This window comes from Chamaea fasciata, unplaced genomic scaffold (genome assembly GCF_029207755.1).
Source record: "Chamaea fasciata isolate MVZ Bird 193981 ecotype frontalis unplaced genomic scaffold, bChaFas1.0.hap1 SCAF_15, whole genome shotgun sequence".
NCBI classification, from domain to species: domain Eukaryota; kingdom Metazoa; phylum Chordata; class Aves; order Passeriformes; family Sylviidae; genus Chamaea; species Chamaea fasciata.
In genome coordinates this window covers 9,616,752-9,638,670 of record NW_027094100.1, presented here as the reverse complement: position 1 = coordinate 9,638,670, position 21,919 = coordinate 9,616,752, and the positions used below count along the sequence as shown (strand labels likewise).

General features: G+C 46.0%; 1 protein-coding gene across 2 annotated transcripts; it reads right to left on the bottom strand.

Annotated features, from left to right (window-relative positions):
* Positions 1-56: 56 nt before the first annotated feature.
* On the bottom strand, positions 57-20,050 carry HMGXB3 (HMG-box containing 3). 2 transcript variants are annotated; one of them, XM_066197529.1, is made up of 20 exons: positions 19,814-20,050; positions 19,026-19,173; positions 18,424-18,598; positions 17,413-17,979; positions 16,653-16,751; positions 15,012-15,143; positions 12,802-13,217; positions 12,279-12,454; positions 11,925-12,022; positions 11,185-11,283; positions 10,498-10,647; positions 8,546-8,847; positions 7,058-7,185; positions 6,371-6,502; positions 5,814-5,998; positions 5,011-5,230; positions 3,802-3,935; positions 3,299-3,415; positions 2,758-2,967; positions 57-2,074 (listed from the first exon to the last, which is right to left on the bottom strand). In XM_066197529.1, exons 2-20 carry the CDS (start codon positions 19,169-19,171, stop codon positions 1,610-1,612), a joined length of 3,951 nt encoding a protein of 1,316 aa, XP_066053626.1. In that variant the 5' UTR covers positions 19,172-19,173; positions 19,814-20,050; the 3' UTR covers positions 57-1,609. The 2 variants fall into 2 exon arrangements, with proteins under 2 accessions (XP_066053626.1, XP_066053627.1); XM_066197530.1 differs by having other exon boundaries at positions 8,546-8,844.
* Between the last annotated feature and the right edge of the window lie 1,869 nt (positions 20,051-21,919).

The window sequence follows — 21,919 nt, the reverse complement described above, 5'->3', positions numbered from 1 at the left end:
AGTCTCTGGGGAAAGTGCAATGCCAAAGGCAGGGAAAATAATGCCAAAGGCAGGGAAACGGCAGAAGAGATTCAGCAGTGTTTGTGCCTTTTCTCCTGAAGCCATCCAGGTCTTGTACACAAAAAAAAAAAACAACCCAACCCAAGTCACTTGACCACAGTTTCACCCCCAAAATTGGAGATAATTTATTAAACTTTATCACTGACTGAAAAAAGTCACTAATGTCTTTTATAATAAGTTAATGTTCTTAACAGAAAAACCCCAAGCCATGATTGCTGCATCTGCTCAGACTTAATACATTTACTTAAACAGTACGGTACTCAATAGGTTCCCCTTCACAGAAGGGAGTTTACAACAACACCGCAAGCCTCAGAATCTTCCCCACTGCTCACTCAGACAAAATAAACTCCCAAGATGGCAACTCAGCAGTCTGGCATCCTGCTTGTCTCCTGTCCAGGTCACAGCAAACACCAAACACCTTCACCACCAGCCATGGCCAAAGGGAGCTGCAGCAATGACAGCACAGCTTTGAACCCACAGCCTCAGGTGTTCTTCAGGTGGGCTGCAGAGGTCTTATCCTGACTCCTCTCAAGGGGCTGACCAAGCAACCTGGGCAGCAGGAGACTCCTCTGACCCCCAGAGCGCTGTAAGAACATGGGCAGGGCAGGTGTGACACCTGACAAAGTGATGAGGTTGCACACGTGGATGCAGCTCTGCCAGCACTTCCTTGAGGGTGGAATACAGAACCCCGCTCGCTCTGGTGACATTGCATTCATCATTCCTCCTTGATCCCACAGTGTTTGAGTGTCCTTCCCCTCTCCACAGCCACCCCTTGCACAGCTCTTAAACCATCTTCCAACCCCTTGGCTGCCCTGGGGCTCAGTTCTTGCCTTACCATACAGAACACACTCCTCTCACTGTACCTTTTGGCTTCTAAGTTATTAGTGCTCATGTGAAGGGACAAACAATTCTAGAAACTCCCTGCAGCCAAAGCACCCACAATCCTGGACCAGGAGGGCAGCCTCCAGAGGGGCTCCCCAGATACAGCATGTTAAAGTAGCACAGCTCCTCCTCCTCAAGACTCCTTGCAGCCAGTGCCTATGAGAGCTCTGCAAGATTACCAAGCAGGAGTCAGTATCCTAAATTCACCTATTCCGAATGTTTTGGGGGAAATCGTTGTTGCCATCTGCCTTTTATGCCTGGTCCTACACCCCCAGCCCTGCCACCAATAAGCACAAAGAAGTCAGCAAGCAAGATTCAGAATTAAAAAACCTGTGTGTGCTTGACCACACACACTCCCTGCTACCAGCAACTCCTCTCTCCTCTCCAGCTGCAGCGAGAGCAGCATCCCACAGCCCTGAACAGCAGGTCCATCACATGCCTTGGAGGCAGTTGCAGCCTTCTGCAAGGGAGTGACAGACGCATGCTTGCAGCAGCTATCACGATGCTATGGAAGCACAGAGCTCTTTGGTCAGTAACAGCAGTCAAAGCCACCAGCATCACATCTCCAACCTGTAAAAATAAACTCTCAAGCCAGACAGCTGCAAAAGCTGGCTCAGCCCACCCATCCATGCGACCAGAGAGAGAAACCAACGAACTGTTTTGTTACTTAGCAACCTCTATCCTCCTCCTGCTTCCCCTCTTCATCCTCTTCCGTTTCTGTTTTGATCTGGGCCACCCCGAGCCGGTAGAGCGCGTCACGGATCACCACCTCCCCCGGCTGGCAGCTCTGCACGATCTCCTGAATCTGCCTGTTGACGATTTCCCTGCTGGTGAGGAAGTCCATGAGGCGGTTGTAGAGGTAATAGTGCGTGGGGTTCTCGAAGGTGATGGGCCTCTGGCGCACATTGCTGGTTTTGCTGTCACTGATGGTGGCGATGATGGCGCCGTACGGCTCCAGCTCGCGGCACAGGGAGAGGCAGTGGTGCCGGGCTGTGGGGTCCCAGCTCTGCTCCGAGCCCGTGTGGACAATTCGGCGTGCCGAGGACTTGGTGACAGGGTGCTGAAGGGAGTGCTCAGCCACCGTCATGTCTACACTGTAGTGCTGGTCCAGCAGCTCAGGGCAGGACACGTACTGGGGGAGAGAGACACACACCAGGTAGGACAACAAGTAACTTCCCCACGGATGAGAAGACAAAACTACTGGCTGACCAAACTCCAACCAACACTACAACCCAGGACAGATGCAGAGCTGAGTGATCCAGGCTTCTCCTACATGCCACACCCTCCTCACTTGTATGCCCTCACATAGTCCCAAGGCACTGGGAACCCTCTTCCTCTCCCACTTCTCAAGGAACAGCAGTAGTTTCAAAGAAGTGACTTGCTGTGTCAAAAGTTCATGATCTGAACTGTTACAATGCACTCCCAGCACAGCTCTTCCTGTTAAGGTCAATTAGTCAAACACAATCCCCAAGCAACACCTAATACATTCTGCTATGCTTAGGAGTGATGCACTGGCAAAGCTTAAATCAGGAGATATGCATCAGGTCAAATTCACCCCCGGCAGTGTTCAAGACCAAGCTGGATGGGGCTGTGAGCAACCTGGCCTAGTGGAAGCTGACCCTAGCTGTGGCAGAGGGGTGAACTGGATGAGCTTTAAGGGCCCTTCCAACCCAAACCATTCTGTGATTTTATGAAATTATCTTGAACCACAATGCAGTTTACATATTGGGGGTGGGGGTGGGTGTGTTAATTTGAATCTCTCTTGCAACTTTTCCATGCTGGACTGGCACAGCAGAGAGTAAAGACATAACTAACCGTTGGAGGTTCCATGGGGTCAGAGAAGCAGCCCTGGTTCTTCCCCCACATCTGGGAAGTCAGGCCAGGCCAGCAGAGGTCTGCACATAGTGCCACTGAAGAGGCTGTATCAACAACATATACTGGAGGCCAGTGACGTGAGGATACCAACAAGTCCACGTGATCCCGAGCATTTTCTCCTCTTACTATGTACTTTGAGCCACACACAACCTAGGGAAAAAAAAGGATTAACATCAGCAGCACAATAAAACTGAAAACTTACAGAAAAATAATCTAGTCTTAAAAAAATTCAGCTTCCTTTCAGGTATTCAAGACTACACAGTAACCAGACAGCTAGGTTCTCTAAAGATACTCTGTTTCCTCCTCATACACATTCCCCTTGTCTTGGAGAATTTTCCAAGCCTCAAGGAACATGTTTCATTCTCAAGGCTCAGAGTAGCCCATTCCATTGCTTCTATCCAATAAGGAAGTTCCATGCTGTTAGGTCAAATAATGAATAACCAAGGAAGAAAGAAAGTATCTTGGCTCCAGTCTTCCTTACCTGATGTGGACACACTTTGTAGATTTTCCCTCCTGTGTGATGAGCAGAAGGTGGTGTAACGCTTGTCCCATTCTGTACGAACTCATACAGAGCCAGGAGGGAGTAGCAGAGCTCATCCTAGAAAAGACAGGGCCCAGAGAAAGTGACTAGAATTAACAGACTCCTGCAGAGATGGCAAAGGCAGCATGCAAGGTCCCCCAAATCCCGATTTGCACTTCATCCAATAACTTCCTAATCCCACACTCAGCACTGTGAAGATGACAAGCAATTACACAATGCTGAGCCAGTGACAAGGTAATTACAGGCTTCCTTTCTTCTAGCCCACAAAGGTTCAATTTATTTCACCATGTGTAAATTATCCTATAACCTGCTGGCACCCATCCCTGCCCTTGGTGCAGTCAGATGAGAAATTAATTGTCTAGGATGGCAAGAGTGGATGAGGGAAAGACGGTGAAGAACAGCTCCACTCGTGCAGGCTTGTATGTGGGCAAACAATCCATTACCTTTGTATGTGATGCCTCCCAGGGGATGCCACACTGTGTCAGAAAGCTCTGCAGCTCTTCCTCACTGTAAGAGTTTATCAGCTCAGGCCTGAAGACTTCTTCTTGAAGGAGCCTCACCAAGGCACTCCCATTACCTGCAAAGGCAGGAAACAGCACTCATTCTCAGGAAGGGAACTTACCAAAATAATTTCTTATGAAGACTACAGAAGCAAAGATTGCACAACCCACAGCCAGCAAGAGAAAGCTGTGAACAGTCCTACTTGCAAAGCCTGTCACAGCCCACACTTGTCTTGAGCCTTTCACTGCTGAGGTCACCAGGCTGAGCCCAGCATAGCTGCAGACTCCACAAACACTTACCTATCCTGTCATTTGTAACCTTTAAATGACTGATTGGAGGATAACCAAGTGAAGAAGAGCAGAGATAAATGTTACTGCAGCCTTTGGACTGAACAGCTCCAGGCTCAGTCTTCACATCTCCCTGGTTCTTTCTCTGGAGCTCCACTTCCACAAAAGCCCACATAGTTCTTCTGCAACCCAACTCTGAAGCAGCTGCAGCCCTGTCTGCAAAGCCAACTCACACACTTGTTAAGCTTGCAAAGCCAGCTTTCCTTCTTATATCCAATACATAAACTCTTAAGGGAACCAGGTGCTAACTGATCTTAGCTCTCAGATCTGAGATTATTCCTCTCACTGTTTCTTGTTCCATGCAGTCAATATGCAGTGGGTGTGCTGAATGTTGGAAACTCTGAACAAGACTAGCAGACTATTTTTTTCTCAGGTTCTGTAAAAACTTACTTCATCCTATATTGAGATTGTAACACTGAGATACCAAGCACTACCTGTAACTTCCACATTCCAAGTATCAGTCTAACATGAAAAAAACACTGATTGGCATTCAAGATGTGCATGCATCCCTCTGCAATCAGACTATCTCACCTGGAGTGCAAAGCTCTCATGCTCCCCCTGTCTCAGATGCATCAGAGCCCACCAGCGCATCAAAACTTCACAAGAAAAGCCAAGCCTCAAGCAGCAAAGTAGTCTGAGAACAGCTGACATCACCCCAATGTTCCTGTCTTTTCCCAGCACACGTAACTTTACAAGTGTCATGCAATCATCAATTCTTAATGCTAAACATCACCAAGACTGAAGTCACCAACACATGAAGCACTTAATAAGCACTCCCTTAATAAGCACAACCTGAGCCATTACCTGGCACTGGGTGTGCATGCAGGCTCTTGTCCTTCTCTGTATTGATCACCACTGCTCCTCTCATCAGTGGAGGGAAGAAAGGAGCAACAATAGAGGCATCAAACTTTGTTATGGGGATGCTAGAAGGAAAAGCCACCTGCTCAATCACCTCCGTCTCCATCGTGGACCAAAAGTCTTCTACATTCACTTCACTTGATGGCAAGTATTCTGGCCAAGTAAACTACAGAGAGAAAGAAACAGTGGTCAAATACAAATATCCACAGTTCATTTGACAGTTTTATGTCAGACTCACAGCATGAGGACTATCCAGGAGAGTGCTCAGTCCAAATATAACAAGATGATTTCAGTCTCCTAAAGTTTCCCACAACCACTCTATATCAGGTAAGACTGAAAATTTCACATATTTGACATAAAAGCTAGACATGCTACATTCTACTTCTAGGGCTTTTTTCCCCATTAAAGATAGCCCCTCAGGGAAACTAGTGGAAAAAAAGAATGTGTTTGTGTCGAAGGAAGAAGACCAAACTCAACAACTTCATCCAAGGTTCCTACTACCCAAGGCTGCTAGACAAAAGCTGCAGCCCAGGGACAAAGGATCTTGTTTCTCCAGAACTACACATCAACACCTCTAAGAGGAAGCACAGGCATTGCTGCTCCAGCCACATCCTCTTGTCAGGCATCAGCAGAAAACCATTCACCACGGTCTTGTGTGTTTATTGTGCATCATGAAGACCAGAGTCAGCAAAAAATCATTATGATCTGCTTTGAACATGAACAGGATACGAGCTGTGGGAAAAACCTACCTCTATATTTTTCAGTGCTAGGACATTTTCTGTATTCCTCTGGGCTATTTCCACCTTGGGGGTTATGCCACAGATTCCACAGATCATATCATTGTAATCCCGGACTGTCAGGCATTCAAAAGCCCAGTAGCCATTGCACAGCAGTTCCTGGAGCTGACCCTGCTCATCAGGGCTCAGGCTTTTGTCTGAAAAGAGAACATGCCACTGTCACAGTTTTCACATCCTGAAGCCAGTGAAGATGTAGTAGGGCTCTCCTATACAGGATAAAACCAAACCTGCCCTCCAGAGAATTGTTACAAAGAACTGGTCATAGAGGTACTGATTGGTTTAGGAAGTGATTCAATAGAAACACACCACACTAAAATAGGTGAGGTTTGCGTTTTTATAACCTAACAATCACCATCAGGTCACAGTTTGGTATGTAATGGTAAAAAAACAAGAAGGAAAACCCACCAGTTTGCTCCTGAACAGAGTCAAGGATATTGCCAACAACCTAACAATCACCATCAGGTCACAGTTTGGTATGTAATAGTAAAAAAACAAGAAGGAAAACCCACCAGTTTGCTCCTGAACAGAGTCAAGGATATTGCAAACAGCCACTCTGGGATCCTCTCCAAGTTTAATGTGGTTTCGGATTGCAAACAGAAGATCCAAGCTCACTAACAATTTGTTACCCACATTGAAAAGGCCTGCAGTTAAAACAAGACAGTTATTGTCTGTAGGGTTCCAGATCTCACTCAGAAGGAAACATATTCCTTCCTGATACACAACGCACTCACATGAGTACAGTTCAGAGGACAATGGAAACGCAAACAGTGCTTCTGTACCTCTGAAATGCAGAGTTCCCTGCTGAAAGATTAGCTCCTTTCAGAGATTTGTCTATTGATTTAAAAAGCTACAGGGAACAGCTGCCAATCCATCTCACCAGCCAATGCCATGAAACAGAGCTCTCCAGAGATGTCTGTGGATATGATCTCAGGGGTTGCCTTGCAGAACTCAACATTCACACAGAGACCCACACCAGTGAATCAAGGCAAGGTCTTCCTCACCAGAACATTTATGCATTTTCACTCACAATTATATATTTACTTGCAGAATAAGCAGGAGCAATTAAAAAATCATTCAAATTTAGTACATCAGGGAAGGGAACGAGCTTTTCTGTGCCTGGACAATGCCCTGATATAATCCCAAGGCTTCCAAAGGGCTCAGACTGTAGCCATGCTGTATGCTCACACCTTTCCTACCTGTGTAAATATCAGTGAAGCTATGGAGGGCCAGACACTGCAGGTTCAAGCACACTTTGACCTGAGCTGTAACCACCTGTAACCGATTGGCTGTCAGAAGCCAGCACTCCTGAGGACCAGCAACGGAACTGCAACACACAACACAAAATCCACTCCGAGTGAAGCCAATGGCTTTTTTACTCCAGCCCTGCAGTAACTTCAGACATTCTGGTTGACATGAGTTCATTATTATGCAAATCTAAGCCAGCTCACCACATCATATCACATCAGGAAAAGAAAAGTTACATTTTAAAACAGATTTCCCAGGCAGAGTCAGGTCACTGCTCACATTGCTTTAAGCAGCACTAGAGCAACCCTTCAGTTCCATACACTGGGCACCTACTATTGGAGAGGTGGAGAAAACCTATGGCTCCAGCTGCCCTGGGAGAAGTGTCTGTACCATAGCTGTGGATCAGTAACACATCCCACTCGACAGCCCGTCCCTGCACACAGAAATTCAGAAAGGTCAGATCCTCTACAGCGTAACTGCCAAGGGGGAGGTTCAGACAGGAGAGTGCCAGTGGCTGAAATACTGCTGTCCACCTGAGGAAACAGGAAACAAAGCCAAAATCACCTCCTTCCCACTGGCAGGGCTTCAATTAGAGCCTGTGCAGGTACATGGGAGAGTCCCACATGCAGAGCACTGCAAAGCAGCCAGGCACAGACAAGGATTTCCAATGCACAGGTTGGTAAGTCCCAAGATGAGGGACAGGGTGTAAGATTGCTCTGTTCTGAAAAAAATACAGAGCATAAAAAATATCTCTTCTGAAAAAATCTCAATTAGTGCTAGCCTGAACAAAGCAAATATCCCTCACTTGTATCAAGAATTTTTTTTGTGGAAGAAAGAAACACAGCATTAAATGCCCTGACATTTTGCTGTAGGAAAAATTTTAGATCATGTTTTCAGAAACAGGAGGATGTCTGGCAGACTCAGGGAGGAAATATCCTACAGGCTTTCATACAAATCTAGTTAAGGCAATCTAGCCTATGTACTAAAAGTTCCTGAAAGTCCTTCAGGTTTCAATTTGGATATTTATTCCAAAAAGACATTCACTCAAGCACACATTAGGAAATGAAAAGAACGAAAATATCATAAGCAAAAAGATCCACATAGGAAATATTCAGAACAAGGAGAAAGACAAAAAGGAAGTCACACAATGCATATCTGTAAACACACAAGTTTTCCTCTCTCAGCCTCAAGGCATCAGAATGGAAAACAAAGAGGGGAGGCCTAACAAAAATACTCTGTTCCAATAAGAAAAAAGTCACATCTAGACTTTGCAGTCACTCTTTGATTCTGCTAAACTCTTTCCACACACATTTAGTTTATTCACTGTCACTTTCACCAGCTTCACTACCAGGGCTAAAGCAAATATTATTTCAGGCAGACTCAGAACAAAGAAAATCATCCTGAGTTTGAAAGAGTCAAAATCCAAAGCAGAATCTTACTTCTGTCCCCCTTTGAACAAGGGGCTGTTACAGAGGAGGCACTGCACATGCGGAGACTCGTAGTAGTTGGACCAGGAGGTCTGCTCGATGGTCACGGTCTCCTCACTCACGTTGGACAGGATGAGCCGGGAGCTGTTGAGCTCATGGATGAGGGTGAAGATCTCTGCCAGCTCCGACTCGTTCTCGGGGATCTGCATCACCTTGCGCAGCAGCTGCAGCGTGGACTGGCGCTGGATTTCCTTCTGGGAGGGCGTCAGGGGCTCGCTGGTGTTCAGCACGTCCGACTGACCTGGACTGACCTCCTAGAAAGCAACACATCCAACTAGGCAACCATGGGGATGAAACATTAAGCCCAAAGAAGTCATAAAAGGCAGCAGAAACACAGAAACCTTTGCACTCAGTAAACTTGACTTCTACTCTACTGCTGAATTATTGACTCCACACAGGAGCCTCAAGCCCAAATCAGTTTAACAAAAATAGTTTATCATATTCCATCCCTTCAGGACCTCCTGCACTGCCAGACCATCACAGATTGGCCATTAAATGGTTAAGTGCAGGGAATGGGGATCTAGAAGGTGAGGATAACCACCAACAGGTATGCAAACACTTCAATAACCCTCATCACCTGAACTCCCAACCACCACTGTCTTTCTCCACAGATTATCAGGCACAGGCTCAGGGCAGCTTGCACAGCTCTCCAGAAGCTGGAGGAACCAAGTACTAACAGAGAACTAGGAGCTCTGATATACAGAACACACTAATCAATAACAATTGATCAGCTACAGTCTACCCTTCTCCAACACACACATACCATCACAACAAAAAACACAAACACAGGAGAACCAAACTCCAAGTTGTCCCAGGAGAACAGAGAGAACACAAACAGGCTGATCTGTTTAATCCCTGAAACTCTTCTGCCAACATTTCAGCCTGGTTTTCTGAGTAGTCTAGCAATGAGATACATGATCAATCAAAAGCCCAGAGACAACAACAAACTGTGTGACAGGAATGTTGAACAGATCTTCAACCAGAAAAAAAGAAAAAAACTAAATGAGGAAGAGACAAGCCACATGCCTCTCAGAATGCAAGCTGAGCTAAGCACACTGCTGTTCCTTACACAGCTGTTTGTGTGTGTTTCACATTGGCCATCTCAGTTTGTTTGTGTTTTTAAAAGAAAAAACAAAACCACCAAACAAAGTTATGTTCTTCAAAATAGAAAAAGCCAAGTGGATGAGTCACTACTACACAGACTAAAATTCTGTCTCTTTGCTGAGTAGGCATTTCAGCTAAGAGCAGAAAAGCTCCTTTTTTTCATTTATTGTTTTAAAAACATGACAATTCAGTATGAGAAAAGCTAACCTTTGAGTCTGCAAAGGCAAAAAAACCCAACCCCAGAATTAATTACATCCACATAGAGCAGCAGACAACTGAGAATATATTTATACATTAGGAAAAAACCCCTACATCCATAAATAAATTCAGGTTGGAAGTAAAGTTGCTCTACAAACCCTTAAAAACGGGAAGCCCTAATACAAGATGTACTAACGTAATTGACACTAGCCCCAAACTGCTCACAAAGCACAGCATACTTGGGGGTTTCTTCATGAAGTCTGAAGTTCAACAAAGCTGACACAGCAATGCTGCGACTGCAGGGTGGATTTTCCCAGCATGTACTGACACAACAGAAGCATTTTTAAGTTGAGGAGACACCCAGTGGTAACACTGGGTGTGCTCAGACTCACTCTCAGCCTGAAGCACAACTGCAAAAGGAGTTCAACAAACATCATCACAGATATTTTAAATAGGAACTATTCTGAACAGGAAAGTTTATCTAAATGAAAGAAAGAAAGAAAAAAAAAAACCCAAACCATGTTTCCACAGGGACTTGCAAACTAAACTTCTCTGCCCAGCTCACAAAGACATGTGATAAAACAAGCCAGCTTGAACCTTACCAGGGATTTTGCTGTTTTCTCAGTCCTGTCTTTGGCAAGGTTGTATCCACAGCTTGGACAGATGCGTGGCTTGTGCCTGTTTGTATACACATAACTGCACGAGGGGTTCTTGCATTTCCCTCTGCCACGTGATGTTGCTAATCCCAAATCCTGAATGACACAAAACAGATGTTTGCTGACCTTGACTTTTAATAGTTGGACTCCATGATCTAAAAGGCCTTTTCCAGCCTGAATGGCTCTATGATTCTAAGCCAATCAGATTCTAAACAAGATTATTACGTGTTTTATCTTCACTTTATAACATCTTGTTTCAACATCAATAGCAAGCCCTCTCACTTTGCACAGAATCCCTTAAGTGTCACTCCAACATTCTGGGGCCAGTTCTCCAGACCAGAAGCACATTAAATTCATTCAGAAACCCCTGATCCTCCCTGTTGAACTCAAGGAGGGGACGGGAATTATGCATGGGGACATGAGTTAAAATCCATATCTTAACAAGGCCACAAGCATAACCACAAAACAGAGCATGGTCACCCTGGACTAGGTCTAAAGATGACATAAAGTACATGTTTCATGTTAAAAATGAGACGTATTTGTGGAAGTCAGTAAAATTGAAGTCCCAGAACATTCTCATCCCAGAGAAGACACTCCCCGTGGAAGAACTAACACTATTTGAAAAATTCTCACCAAAGTTACGGTGCAACTGTACTTGTAGGAAGGGAATATGTCTGGTTTGACCTCCACAACTTTAACCTGAGATGCCCTGCTTGTCACAGAACTGTGGAGCTAGAGATTGAAAGCAGAAAAAACAACACCCATCAGACGCCTACTACATGTACTACTAAATACATACATGCATCAATAATCAGTATCTATCAGCATTCCTGCCCCCAAGAGATTAATTAATGTTCATTTAATATCCATAGTACCACGAGACACTATTTTGCATGCAAAGGCATGACAATTCACAGATTCATTTCAGCACCTTGGCATACTCAGTCATATTTTACAGGTGAAAAGCTCAGTACTCAGTATTGCATGTCAGATTATCAAAGCACCAGCAGATCCTTAAAACATCTTCTGGAAGTAGGTGGGAGGTTCCCAAAGTAACCAACAGCAGGACTGTCCGACAGCATCTCTCAGCTCAGCTCCCACACTCAGACACCAAGCAGTTATTCTGCTACCCAGTCACATAATAAAAACACCCAGTCACAGGTCTCATCATCAGCAGGCTGCTACATTTTTTGTTCTATTTCTCACTCAGATCATATCACTCACCTGGGAGGTTAAACAAAAACAAAAACAACAACAACAAAAAAAAAACAAAACAAAAAAAAAAACAAACAAAAAAAAAAACAACCCCAAAACCACAAATAAAACCCTCTCCCCAAAAAATTCAGGAAAATAATTTGCATTTGAAGAACAACCTTTCGCTCCTCAGCAGTTGGTGGCTGCAGAACTGACTGGCCCAACTGTTTCAGTGTACTGGGCTTCAAGCCTGATGCTCTCACAGGAGAATGCTTGTCTAGAAGGAGGAAAGAGATGCACCAGGTTAAATGTGAGAAAACAGGTTCTGCTTCTTTCTGACATCTTTGGAGCTTGAAATAACCCAAGCAGGTGTTTCATGGCCCACTTACTGCACTCAGGCAGAGACAAACTGTTTTTTTTTCTAGCACTGGTAACCACCTCCCTTGAAACCTATCTTATTAATGGCAGACACCACTTCAGCATGGTGAGGAAAGACAACAGCTCCTAAAGCACACAGAGAATGCTGCTTTTACCAGTACTTGCAAAGGCCTGCCTGCTGCTCAGCTGCTCCGTGCTGGCCTCTCTCCCCATACTGGCTGGAGCAGGCAGAATGGCTCGCATGGGTCTGGCTGCAGCCAGCAAGGAGGGCTTGGCTCTTGGTTTACTTTTTACTTCTTGTCCCTTGTGCGTAGCAGCTGTTGCATCAGTTCTGAAAAACAAGAGCTACAAGTGGAAAAATATCCCACCGATTTCCCCCCAGCTTCAGTTTTCCTCTTTTCCCTGAACTGTGCTTTGTTAGCACACTAATCACAGCTATTGAAGAGAGACAGTGCTAAGGCTGCAATCTGCCCTTCTGACTACAATCTGTCACTTAAAAAAAGTATTCGTTCTGATGGACAAAGACTCAAAGGAACAATCCTGAACTGGCACAAAACAGACAGCAAACACAGTAAGTCTTACAGGAAGCACTGCCAACGGCCTTTAACTTCTTGGACTAGTCTCACGAGCACACAATAGACATCATATGCTCCCATAACACATGGAAAACTGACTCACCCCACCACTGGCTTTTTCACAGAGGCATTTGGACTCAACACCTCAGAAGACGTCGACACCCCCAGTCCTACACTTCCTTTCTCTGCCTGCTCCAAGGAAGCGTCTGCTTGCCGCTGGCTCTCTTGGCCCAGCACCACTTCAACAGCATTCCTCCTGTCTTCAGCAAGCACATCATTTGGGAGAAAGTGGGCTTCAGAGATGATCACTTCCTCCCACTCCATCTCAGGCATCTGCCCTCCGACAGGCACAGCATTCAGCAGCTGGCTGACAGCTTCGGAGCTCTCCAAGGCAGATTTGGAGGAACTCTCGCTAACGGCCGTGGGTTCTGTGAGGGCTGGCTGCTGACCTCTTTTAGCTGCTGGAGTTTTAAGACAGGTGCCTGAGTTTGGATCAGATTTGCTTTTTGGTTGCTTTTCCTGGAAACAAGGAGAGAGTCACATTTCAGAGCTTTCAGCTTTCACAGATAAGCAAGTCCCCTGCACATATGCCATGTTTCCCATGGCCTATTTAATGCTGGATCAAAATAGCAAAATCCTAAGTGTTTAAGCAGTAATGGGAGTAGACAGACAGCAACTCCTACAACAGCAAAGGCCCTGCTAACATTGTATTTGGCCTCTTGGCCCTTCATGTATTATTTTTAGACACTGTTTACTTTGAAGGATCTTTCTTAAACTCCCTTAAATATCACCATTAGTATCAACACCTCAAAGTCACCCACCAGTCTCTGTAGCAAGGGCCCACCTCCTACACTCCTCTTTCATGGCTTCAGCTCTCTGATGTTGTCTGTTCTTCCACATTATTGAGCAATCAAAGGGAGTTAAGACAGAGAATTTTCATCTTTTGGATTACATGCTTTCAGAAAATTAAGCTTGTGAGCCAACCAGGAAACAGGGTTACTTAGGAAGATTTTTTGACTTTAAGAAAAATGCTACTTCCAAGACTAAGGCTGCAGAAATCATTGTAATGGAGTCAACAAAGGTACAACAAACACTGAATTGGAATATGGAAAAATACATCAGAAATGCAATCCAGCAGATCAGAGTAAGTCTGAAAGACAAACAGGAAAACTTCCCCTAAAACCTTTCAGTTCTGACCAGGGTAGGACTGAACGGCAGCAGACATGCTATGTTCAGGCAGAATCCAGAAATACTTTTTGCGTTCAGCCATCTCTCTACCTCAGCAAGTTTACCAAACAAAAGCGAAGATGTCACCATCACTATTTCTACCCTACCACACAGGAAGCTCAGCCTTCAGCTCAGACACCAGAGTTTGCAAGCTGCCCAAAAGAGTCCTCATCCCTGAATACTTAATGGATCCAGACACAAAACAAAGGAGGTTCAGAACAAATCCACACAAAGCCACTGAATGTCAATGCCAATTTTCACATTGAGAACATCCTTTAAATTGTGCCTGATGAGTCTTGCTTCAGACAGAAATGCACATCTGTTCAGAGCTAACTAATTACCAGCATAGTGCCAAGGTTTAAGGATCAAGTGTGTTTTTCTGTATACAGTTAGCAGAGATGCCAATAATTTAACCAGAGTAGGCATCATATGGGGAAAGACTTTTCATCTCAGACAAGCTTCACACCTCTACCAACACCTGGAAATTTCTTTCCAGTCAGAGGCCAGAACATCATGATCAGACATATGGCCATGAAACAACAATACCCAATAGCACTTCAGCTTCCACTAGATCAACTTCATTAGCAAGTTCCTAAAGGACCACACACCTCCTATAGTTGAGAGTTGTTCTTCCTCTCCATTAAAAAAACAATGTTGAAAGACCACAAAAAATTAAATTTGTAGAAGAACTTCAAATGCTGATTTTAATTACCACAAAACTTCCTGAGCTTAGCTGGAGTTGTAGCAGGAAGAATAGGCAATGCCTTCCAGTCACAGGAGCTGTGCAGGCAGAGGGCCAGGAGAATGTGTATCCTCTCAAGGAGAGAGTTAGCAAACGCAGCCCCATCTATTCTAACAGATACAAGCAGCATCTTTACCCAAGGTGTGGCAATTTCAGGTCTCACCTTGGCCAAGCGTCCTCTGCAATGGTGACTTGCTCCAGCATACGCACTGGAACACAAATGCAGGGTGTACTCCTGGTGTATCTGACCTGCTGTGCTAGATGTACAGGTCTAGAAATATCACAGGCATTCACAAAACCAGCACTTTTTGTCTCAAGAGTCAGGAAAGGAAAGGCAAAATTACCTTTGGGATCCATTTCCCTCCCAGGAAGTTCCCGCATGTTGGGCATTTTGGTGGCTTATGCCTGGTGACATAAGTGAAGGAACAGCCAGGATTGGTGCAATTTCCATGTCCCCTGCGAGTATAGGTGGTTGTCTGAAACAAGAATTGTCAAGAACTTATCTACAGACCTGAAAACCACAGAGCTGTGCCGATCTCTTCCTTTTCCCTCATGAGCATTTTACAAATGTTATTTGGCAAATCACCAGCCTTCCACTATTATTCATTTTACTGAACCAACACCACACAGCTGGGTCAGGGTGAGTCAGCACCATAACTACTGTGAGCCTAAATGCTCAGTCTACGTAACAGCCTCTGCTATTACCAGAATTTAGATCAACCTGCAGAGGAGAGATGAACAATGCACAGAGCCTCCTGGAGGAGCTAATCTTGCATTTACAGTGATGTAACAATTCTTTTTGAACATGAAAAAGTCGTGGTAAGATGGTGTTAAAATGCTTCCAACAGCAATCCACAGTAAGACAAGATGTGATTAACACTCATGACAACACAGCAAAAAGATTTGAAGACAAGCACTCATGATGCAAAGTTTTATCAGTAATTTGTTGCTGTATGGGACAGTCACGTGTTCCCTGGTCCTCCACTGTAACTTGCTATGAACTACTGAAACACAAGCAGCATCACCAGGCACTATTTATACCAACAACTAAATTAGAACCTGTCATCTTTGCCAGGACAACTGCATCAACACATCTGAGTTTTTGTCAGCACAGCACTTCCCAATATCCTGTTCTCAACACTCTTGAGGGAGCTGTTGTACTGTAACTCCCTAACTAGGTACAGATTTTTTCCAGAAATGCAAGTGCTGCTGTCAAAGAAATGAGTCAATTTAAACCAGATCCTTCTCAGGAACAAAAACGTGAGGTATTTCCATTCTCCCTGAGACAACTGGAAGAGCATCACACTATGCACCACTATAAATATCCGCAGTGTTCCACCAGCTGGTAGAGAACCTGGAAAATAGGATTTGATGCTAGGTTATATAACAGAAGGAGCTGCAGTACTGACTGTACAATGAACTTCCAAAATGGCTACAAAAACACAGGTGGCTGGAGTGGTTAGATTAGCAATTCTTCCTCATGCAACAGGCCACACAGCCTTTTACATGGCTTCTCAAAACCTCAGGTCATTCCTCCCCTCCTGCCATGCAGCCAAAGCAAGAGCTTTGGAGTTCACATTTTCCTGTCATAAGAGCAGATCTTTGCCCTTAAAGGGATGGACACTGGCTTTTTATGAAGACAAAAATGCATCCAAGTATTGCATGTAGATGGCTACACAGAAACTGCTGTTGGCCACATGTGCTGTGATAGCTTTATCTACTCCATCTGTTCCCAAGAACTCCCTGAGGAAGCAGGCAGAAGAAATGGGCCCTGTAAGACACTGCAGAAAGTCAGAGACCCTCTTAGCCTATGCAAGACATAACACAAGGGACAAGAAATACATCAACTGATACAGCAACTCCAGACTGGATTATCTTTAAAAATTGAACCGTGAGCAAATCCCTCCCACCCCAACACCTTTAAGACAAATCTATGACAATACATCCAAACCTTAACATACCATACAAGACTCTGAATTTCTTACCAATTTAATTGATGTTGGGTTCTCCACAACAGAATGAGCTGGCAAAGGTAACATGATAAACTGTGTTGCAGGTGTGGAGGAGTTACTCTCTTCAGTATCCTAAAATTAAGCCAAAGGGAAAATACATGGGAAAAAAACAAAAGACATGGTGACCATATCCCTCCCTCTCATGAATATTAATGTCTCTTAAGGACTGATGTAACCAGAATACAGGACAGAGCAGCAACCATATCAAAAGCAATGGCCTTACCAGATGTACTCTGGAAATTACCAAACTTCTCACACTTTGAAACTGAAAACAGAGAATCCAGCTCTTCACAGACTAAGGTTTTCCACAACTGACACCTAAAACCTCAGCTTAGAAAGACTCCCTTCTACCTCTCTGCAACTAGGACAACAGCTATCAGGAGCACAGCAGTAGCATTTTTTCTTGCCAAAATCTTGCAGTGTAACTGCAGAACCCAATTACTGCACTGCAATACCCCAAATATTGTTATAACAAACAATTAAAAGAACTCAGTCATGTTAAGACACAATTGATATCAGCACGTGGCTGAGTCCATCTGCAAGCAGAGACAACTTAGTCACGGAGTTACTTTTGTATCACTGATTACAAAAGTTTCTGCTTCTCCTAGCACTGAGCATCAGCAAGTTGGGCAATCAGAAGATCTGCTGCACCCACTGAGGATCGCAGTGAAACAGCACTCAGGCATTTCAGGTAAGATGTGGCAGAAGTCTGAGTGTCACTGGAAAAACTTACCCTCCCAGTGACCACAGTCACCACAGACACTCCGTCAGGCACCTGGGGACGGGCCACAGCGATGCTCCCATTGGAGATATCTGTGGAGCTGCTAACCAGAGTCTCCTCGATAACCACTCGGGCTGTCTGGTACGGCTGTCCCTCTATTTCCAAAGAAGCCTCATCCAAGAGGATCTCTCCAGCCACTTTCTCTGTCACAGGCCCAACATAATGAGAGAGAACCTCTGAGGCAACAGCTTCCTCCACAGCCTGGGGCTGGGTGAAGGCAGCCGTGTCCTCGGGCAGCCCCTCGATGGCGATGCACGGCTCCGAGCCGCCCGCCTGGCCCGAGCCCACGGGAAGGACGTTGTGCACGGCGTCCCCACGGGGCATGCCGGTGACATTCCTGGGAGCCGCCAAGCCTTCGGGCGCTGCCGGGCTCTGCGTCACACACAGCTCCAGGGACTGCCTGCTCCTGTCTTCCTGAAGAGTGGTTTTGGGGATGATTATATAATCGGAGCGAGGAAGAATCTTCCGAAAGCCCGGAATGTCGGCAACTACTGAAGTTCGAGTGGATGCCTTGGAGTTCTGTGGGCAAAACCAGAGGATGGAATAAATGATTATGAGAAAAGGAAGAGATTCAGTTCTCAGTCCTGATATTTTATTGGTAAGGTTCAAATGGCTTCCTGAGGTAGTTTTCTGGGAATTTCTCCACATGACAGATCCTGCAGAATCCCTCTCAGCCCTGGTTTCATCACCTACTTTAGCAACACTCACTCTGATGAAAGGACACAAAAATAACTGCTGTGAATGGGTACCAGACATACCCATCTTGGACTCCAAAACATCCTCCCTTGAGTGAACAGAATGCAAAGGGAAAAGGCAGTGGCCTCACATCGCTTCTTTAAAGGCTGCCCCAAGCAAGGATACAAACTGGAATCTGCAGTTCAATGACTCTCCCACACAGTGCTATGTGAGCAGGTAACTGCCTCTCTCCTCAGCAGCCAAAAAACTTCCAGAGAGACAACTTACCGGGTCCAGTCCCTCTTTCTCCAGCTTGGCTTTCTCCAAATAATAGCTCTTTTCAGCCACACTGAGCAACCTCCAGCTCTCACTGATCTTTTTGTTGATTTCAGATTGAGGGAGGTGCGGAAGCTCTTGCTGTACTTTCAAGTAAATATCATAATAGTAGAGAAGGTAAGCAGATCTGAAACACAACCAGAAATTGAAGCATTAAGGTCATTCTACATAAATTCCTTGGGAAAAAATAAACCCACAAGGTTTAGGTTTGTCTCAAGGTCATGTGACAAGCAAGTTACATTTAATTTTATTTGTAAATGCACTTCTCAATCAAATGAAAAGTCTCCCTCTGAGGAGAACCTCTGAAGAAATAAGAGAACCTCTGAGGAACAGCTGAAGGCGAATTATTCTGGGGTAAACAAATTCTAAAATGAACAACAGTGGCACCTGTAAAGAATGTCTGAGCAGGCCCAAAGTGTCAAGCCGATATTTCATACACAATGTTTTACACTGTGAAGTGCTCCAAGTGCACTGCAAAGTCCACTCATGTCAGAAAGAAGGAAAACTGCTCCCACAGCCTACAAAGGAACTAAATGAAAGCAGAAAGAACTTACCGAGGCTTCTTGGCTTTTTCTCCGTGATCAGCAGTACTTTTATGTTTTTTCTTCTTCTTGCATGGCACTGGTGACGTGTAAGTGTAAGTGCTCTCAATCTCCTCCATCACCACAGTTACCTCAGTGCCTTCATAGGGAGCCTCCATGGCTAGAACACATATTCTGTGTTACGCTGTTGCCAAGTTATACGTTTCTCCCAACAAATAGCACGTTTAATCACTTTAGTAAACTGACAGCACTGACAGCACCTAAGTTTGACTCTAATTAAAACAAGATAACTATGCGATTTCTATCTACTTTTAGAAGGAAACTTCTATTTCTGTAACCTCAATACCATCAGTTCAGTGCAGACACACTGCATCTGCATTGCTCCACGTGGAGCTCTCAGGGAGGTCTGGTGACCCAGAGGGAGCCGTACACTCAGCCAACAGCTGTCTGGCTACAAGGTGTCACACCACAGCCCCGCTACAAACGCAAGGCCAGAGGCAGAACATGCAGGAAGCCTCTCAACCCCCTTACCCACCGCCAGCTCCCCGGGGCTCTGGGAGGCGATGACGGACGGCTCCGGCCCCCGGGGCGCTGGGAGGACACAGGAGATAAGGGCAGCACGTCCTAGGCCAGGTACAGCCCCGCACCTCGGCCCCGCGCAGCCGCTGATCCCGGGCGAGCCTCAGGCCATTACCCCGAGCCCCGTCTCCTCCACAGCGCCCGAGGCCAAGCGGAGAGCAGCGACTCCCTCCGGTCTTGCTAAATGTTTCCGTGGCCCCTTCCCAGGTGTCCCCACTCACCGGACGGCTCCGCGCCCGCGCGGGCGGACAGGCGGCGAGCTGTGGTCACGTCCCTGCGGGGGCGCGGCGGCGTGGATGAGGCAGCACCGGGGCCACGGGCCGGCCGCGCAGGGGGGAGCGCGCGTGCGGGCGGTGCGGGACGGGCGGGCTGTGCGGGGCGGGCCGCCCCGGCATGCTGCGCCGGCTGCGGGCCGGGCCCGGGCGGAGCGGGGCTGCACCGGCCCCTCCGCACCGGGGCCGCCGCCGGAAGTGACCGCGGCGACGGCGTCCGGGGCACGGCGGGGCGGGATGGTGGCCGGGAGGGGTCTCTCTTCCTGCGCGTGCGCGTACCCCGTTCCCGCCATTTCTGGTGAGGGCGGGGCAAGGCGGGGCGTAGTTAGTGCTTAATTAGCGCTTAGTTAGTAAAGGGCTCGGGAGTGCCCGCTGTAGGAGCAGCATCGAGCTCTTTGGTTCGTGCCTTTCTCCGTCCTGCACCCCTTGGAGCAGCGATCCAGGCCTGGCTCTTCTCCTGGTGGAGCACCGCACCGCGGGGGCAGAGCGCTGCTCCAGGCTCCGGTGATGCTGTTCCAGCAATCACAGAGTCATTTAGGTTGGAATAGACCTCAGAGATCATTGAGTCCAACCCATAACCCAACACCACCGTGTCAAACAGACCACACGTGCCGCGTCCAGTCTTTCCTTAAATGCTTCTGGGGACGGTGATGCCACCTCCTTGAGCAGCCCGTTCCAATGCCTAATCACCCTTTTTGTGGAAAAAATAAAAAATTATTCAACATGGATTACTAGGGGAAGGGGAGTTGGAATATAGTACTACTGGTCAAGAAGCCACATACGAATGGCTACAGGCTAGTACCTGATCTCAGAGCTGTTAATAAAATAGTTTTCCAGGGAAATCAAAAGCAGCAGAACCAGTAAGAATACAGCTGAAACCTGACTGGCAAGGCAGAAACAATATACTTAAAAATTAGAAGCTAGAAAAGTGTTAGAAGAATTAATTGCTAAATTTGTGAAGAAACTCCTCTTGTTCAACCTAAACCTCCCTGGGTACAGCTTAAAACTAAATCCTCTTGTCATCTTGCTGCTTATGTCACTGTAATACATAGGGATGTAATTTTTAAAATAAATTAGAGAAGTTAATTAAAACAATTAATTAGGAATGTTACATCATTTCCAACAGTTACCCGGGAACAGAGGCTGGCCCCACCTGGCCATACCCTCCTGTCAGGGACTTGCAGAGATAAGGTCACCCCCAAACCTCCTTTTCTCTGGACTAAACACACCCAGCTCCCTCAGCTGCTGCTAACAGAACTTGTGCTCCAGACCCTTCCCCAACTCCGTTCCCTTCTCCAGCCCCTCAATGTCCTTCCTGAACTGAGGGCCCCAGAGTCAGTCCATTGCAGTCAGCAGTGGAGTCAGTCCAGCTTCCCAGTCCCGGTGATGAGGCAGGTGGTGTGACAAGCAGCAATCCGACTGGAAATCCAAGGAAGCTCAGTGCTGGGTGTAAGGACCAGCACTGTGTCACCATTGTGTCGTGAGAGTTGCCAGAGATCTCCCTGTTGGGAAACGGAATCACCCCAGGTACTGCAGCCACTCCAAGTATTCTCAGGACCTTTGCATCCCAGCATTTCTTTTTCAGCATTTCTCTCTGAATTTTGAAGGCTAGAAGTTTCCATACACAACAAAGTAATTGTTTTCTCGGTTTTCATGAACGTTAAAACTTAGTGCTTCGCTCCCCAGAAAACAAACAGCCCCATTAGGCTCTCTACCCATAACCCTCTTCCTCTGAACCTTTTGGGAAGCAGGATATTGTGCAGCTATTGCTTGAACACGTTTTTCAAATTACACATTTTTGATTTTTTCTGTATTCGTGTCTATTTCTGCAATTTACATCATGACTTCTAACTTTAGATGAATGTAAACCACATCTATCTCGTGCCTCCTCTGATTGTGGAGGAGCAGAAAAAGCGTTCTTCTCACCGAGCCAGTCATTAATAAACCACACAAAGCAGTGATACGACAGCCAGAATTCAATCTGCAAATGGTTATTTATTCTCCTGAAGTCCTGCAGCCGTTTCTGTGCTCTGTTAGTGTTTATTTGTGATAATT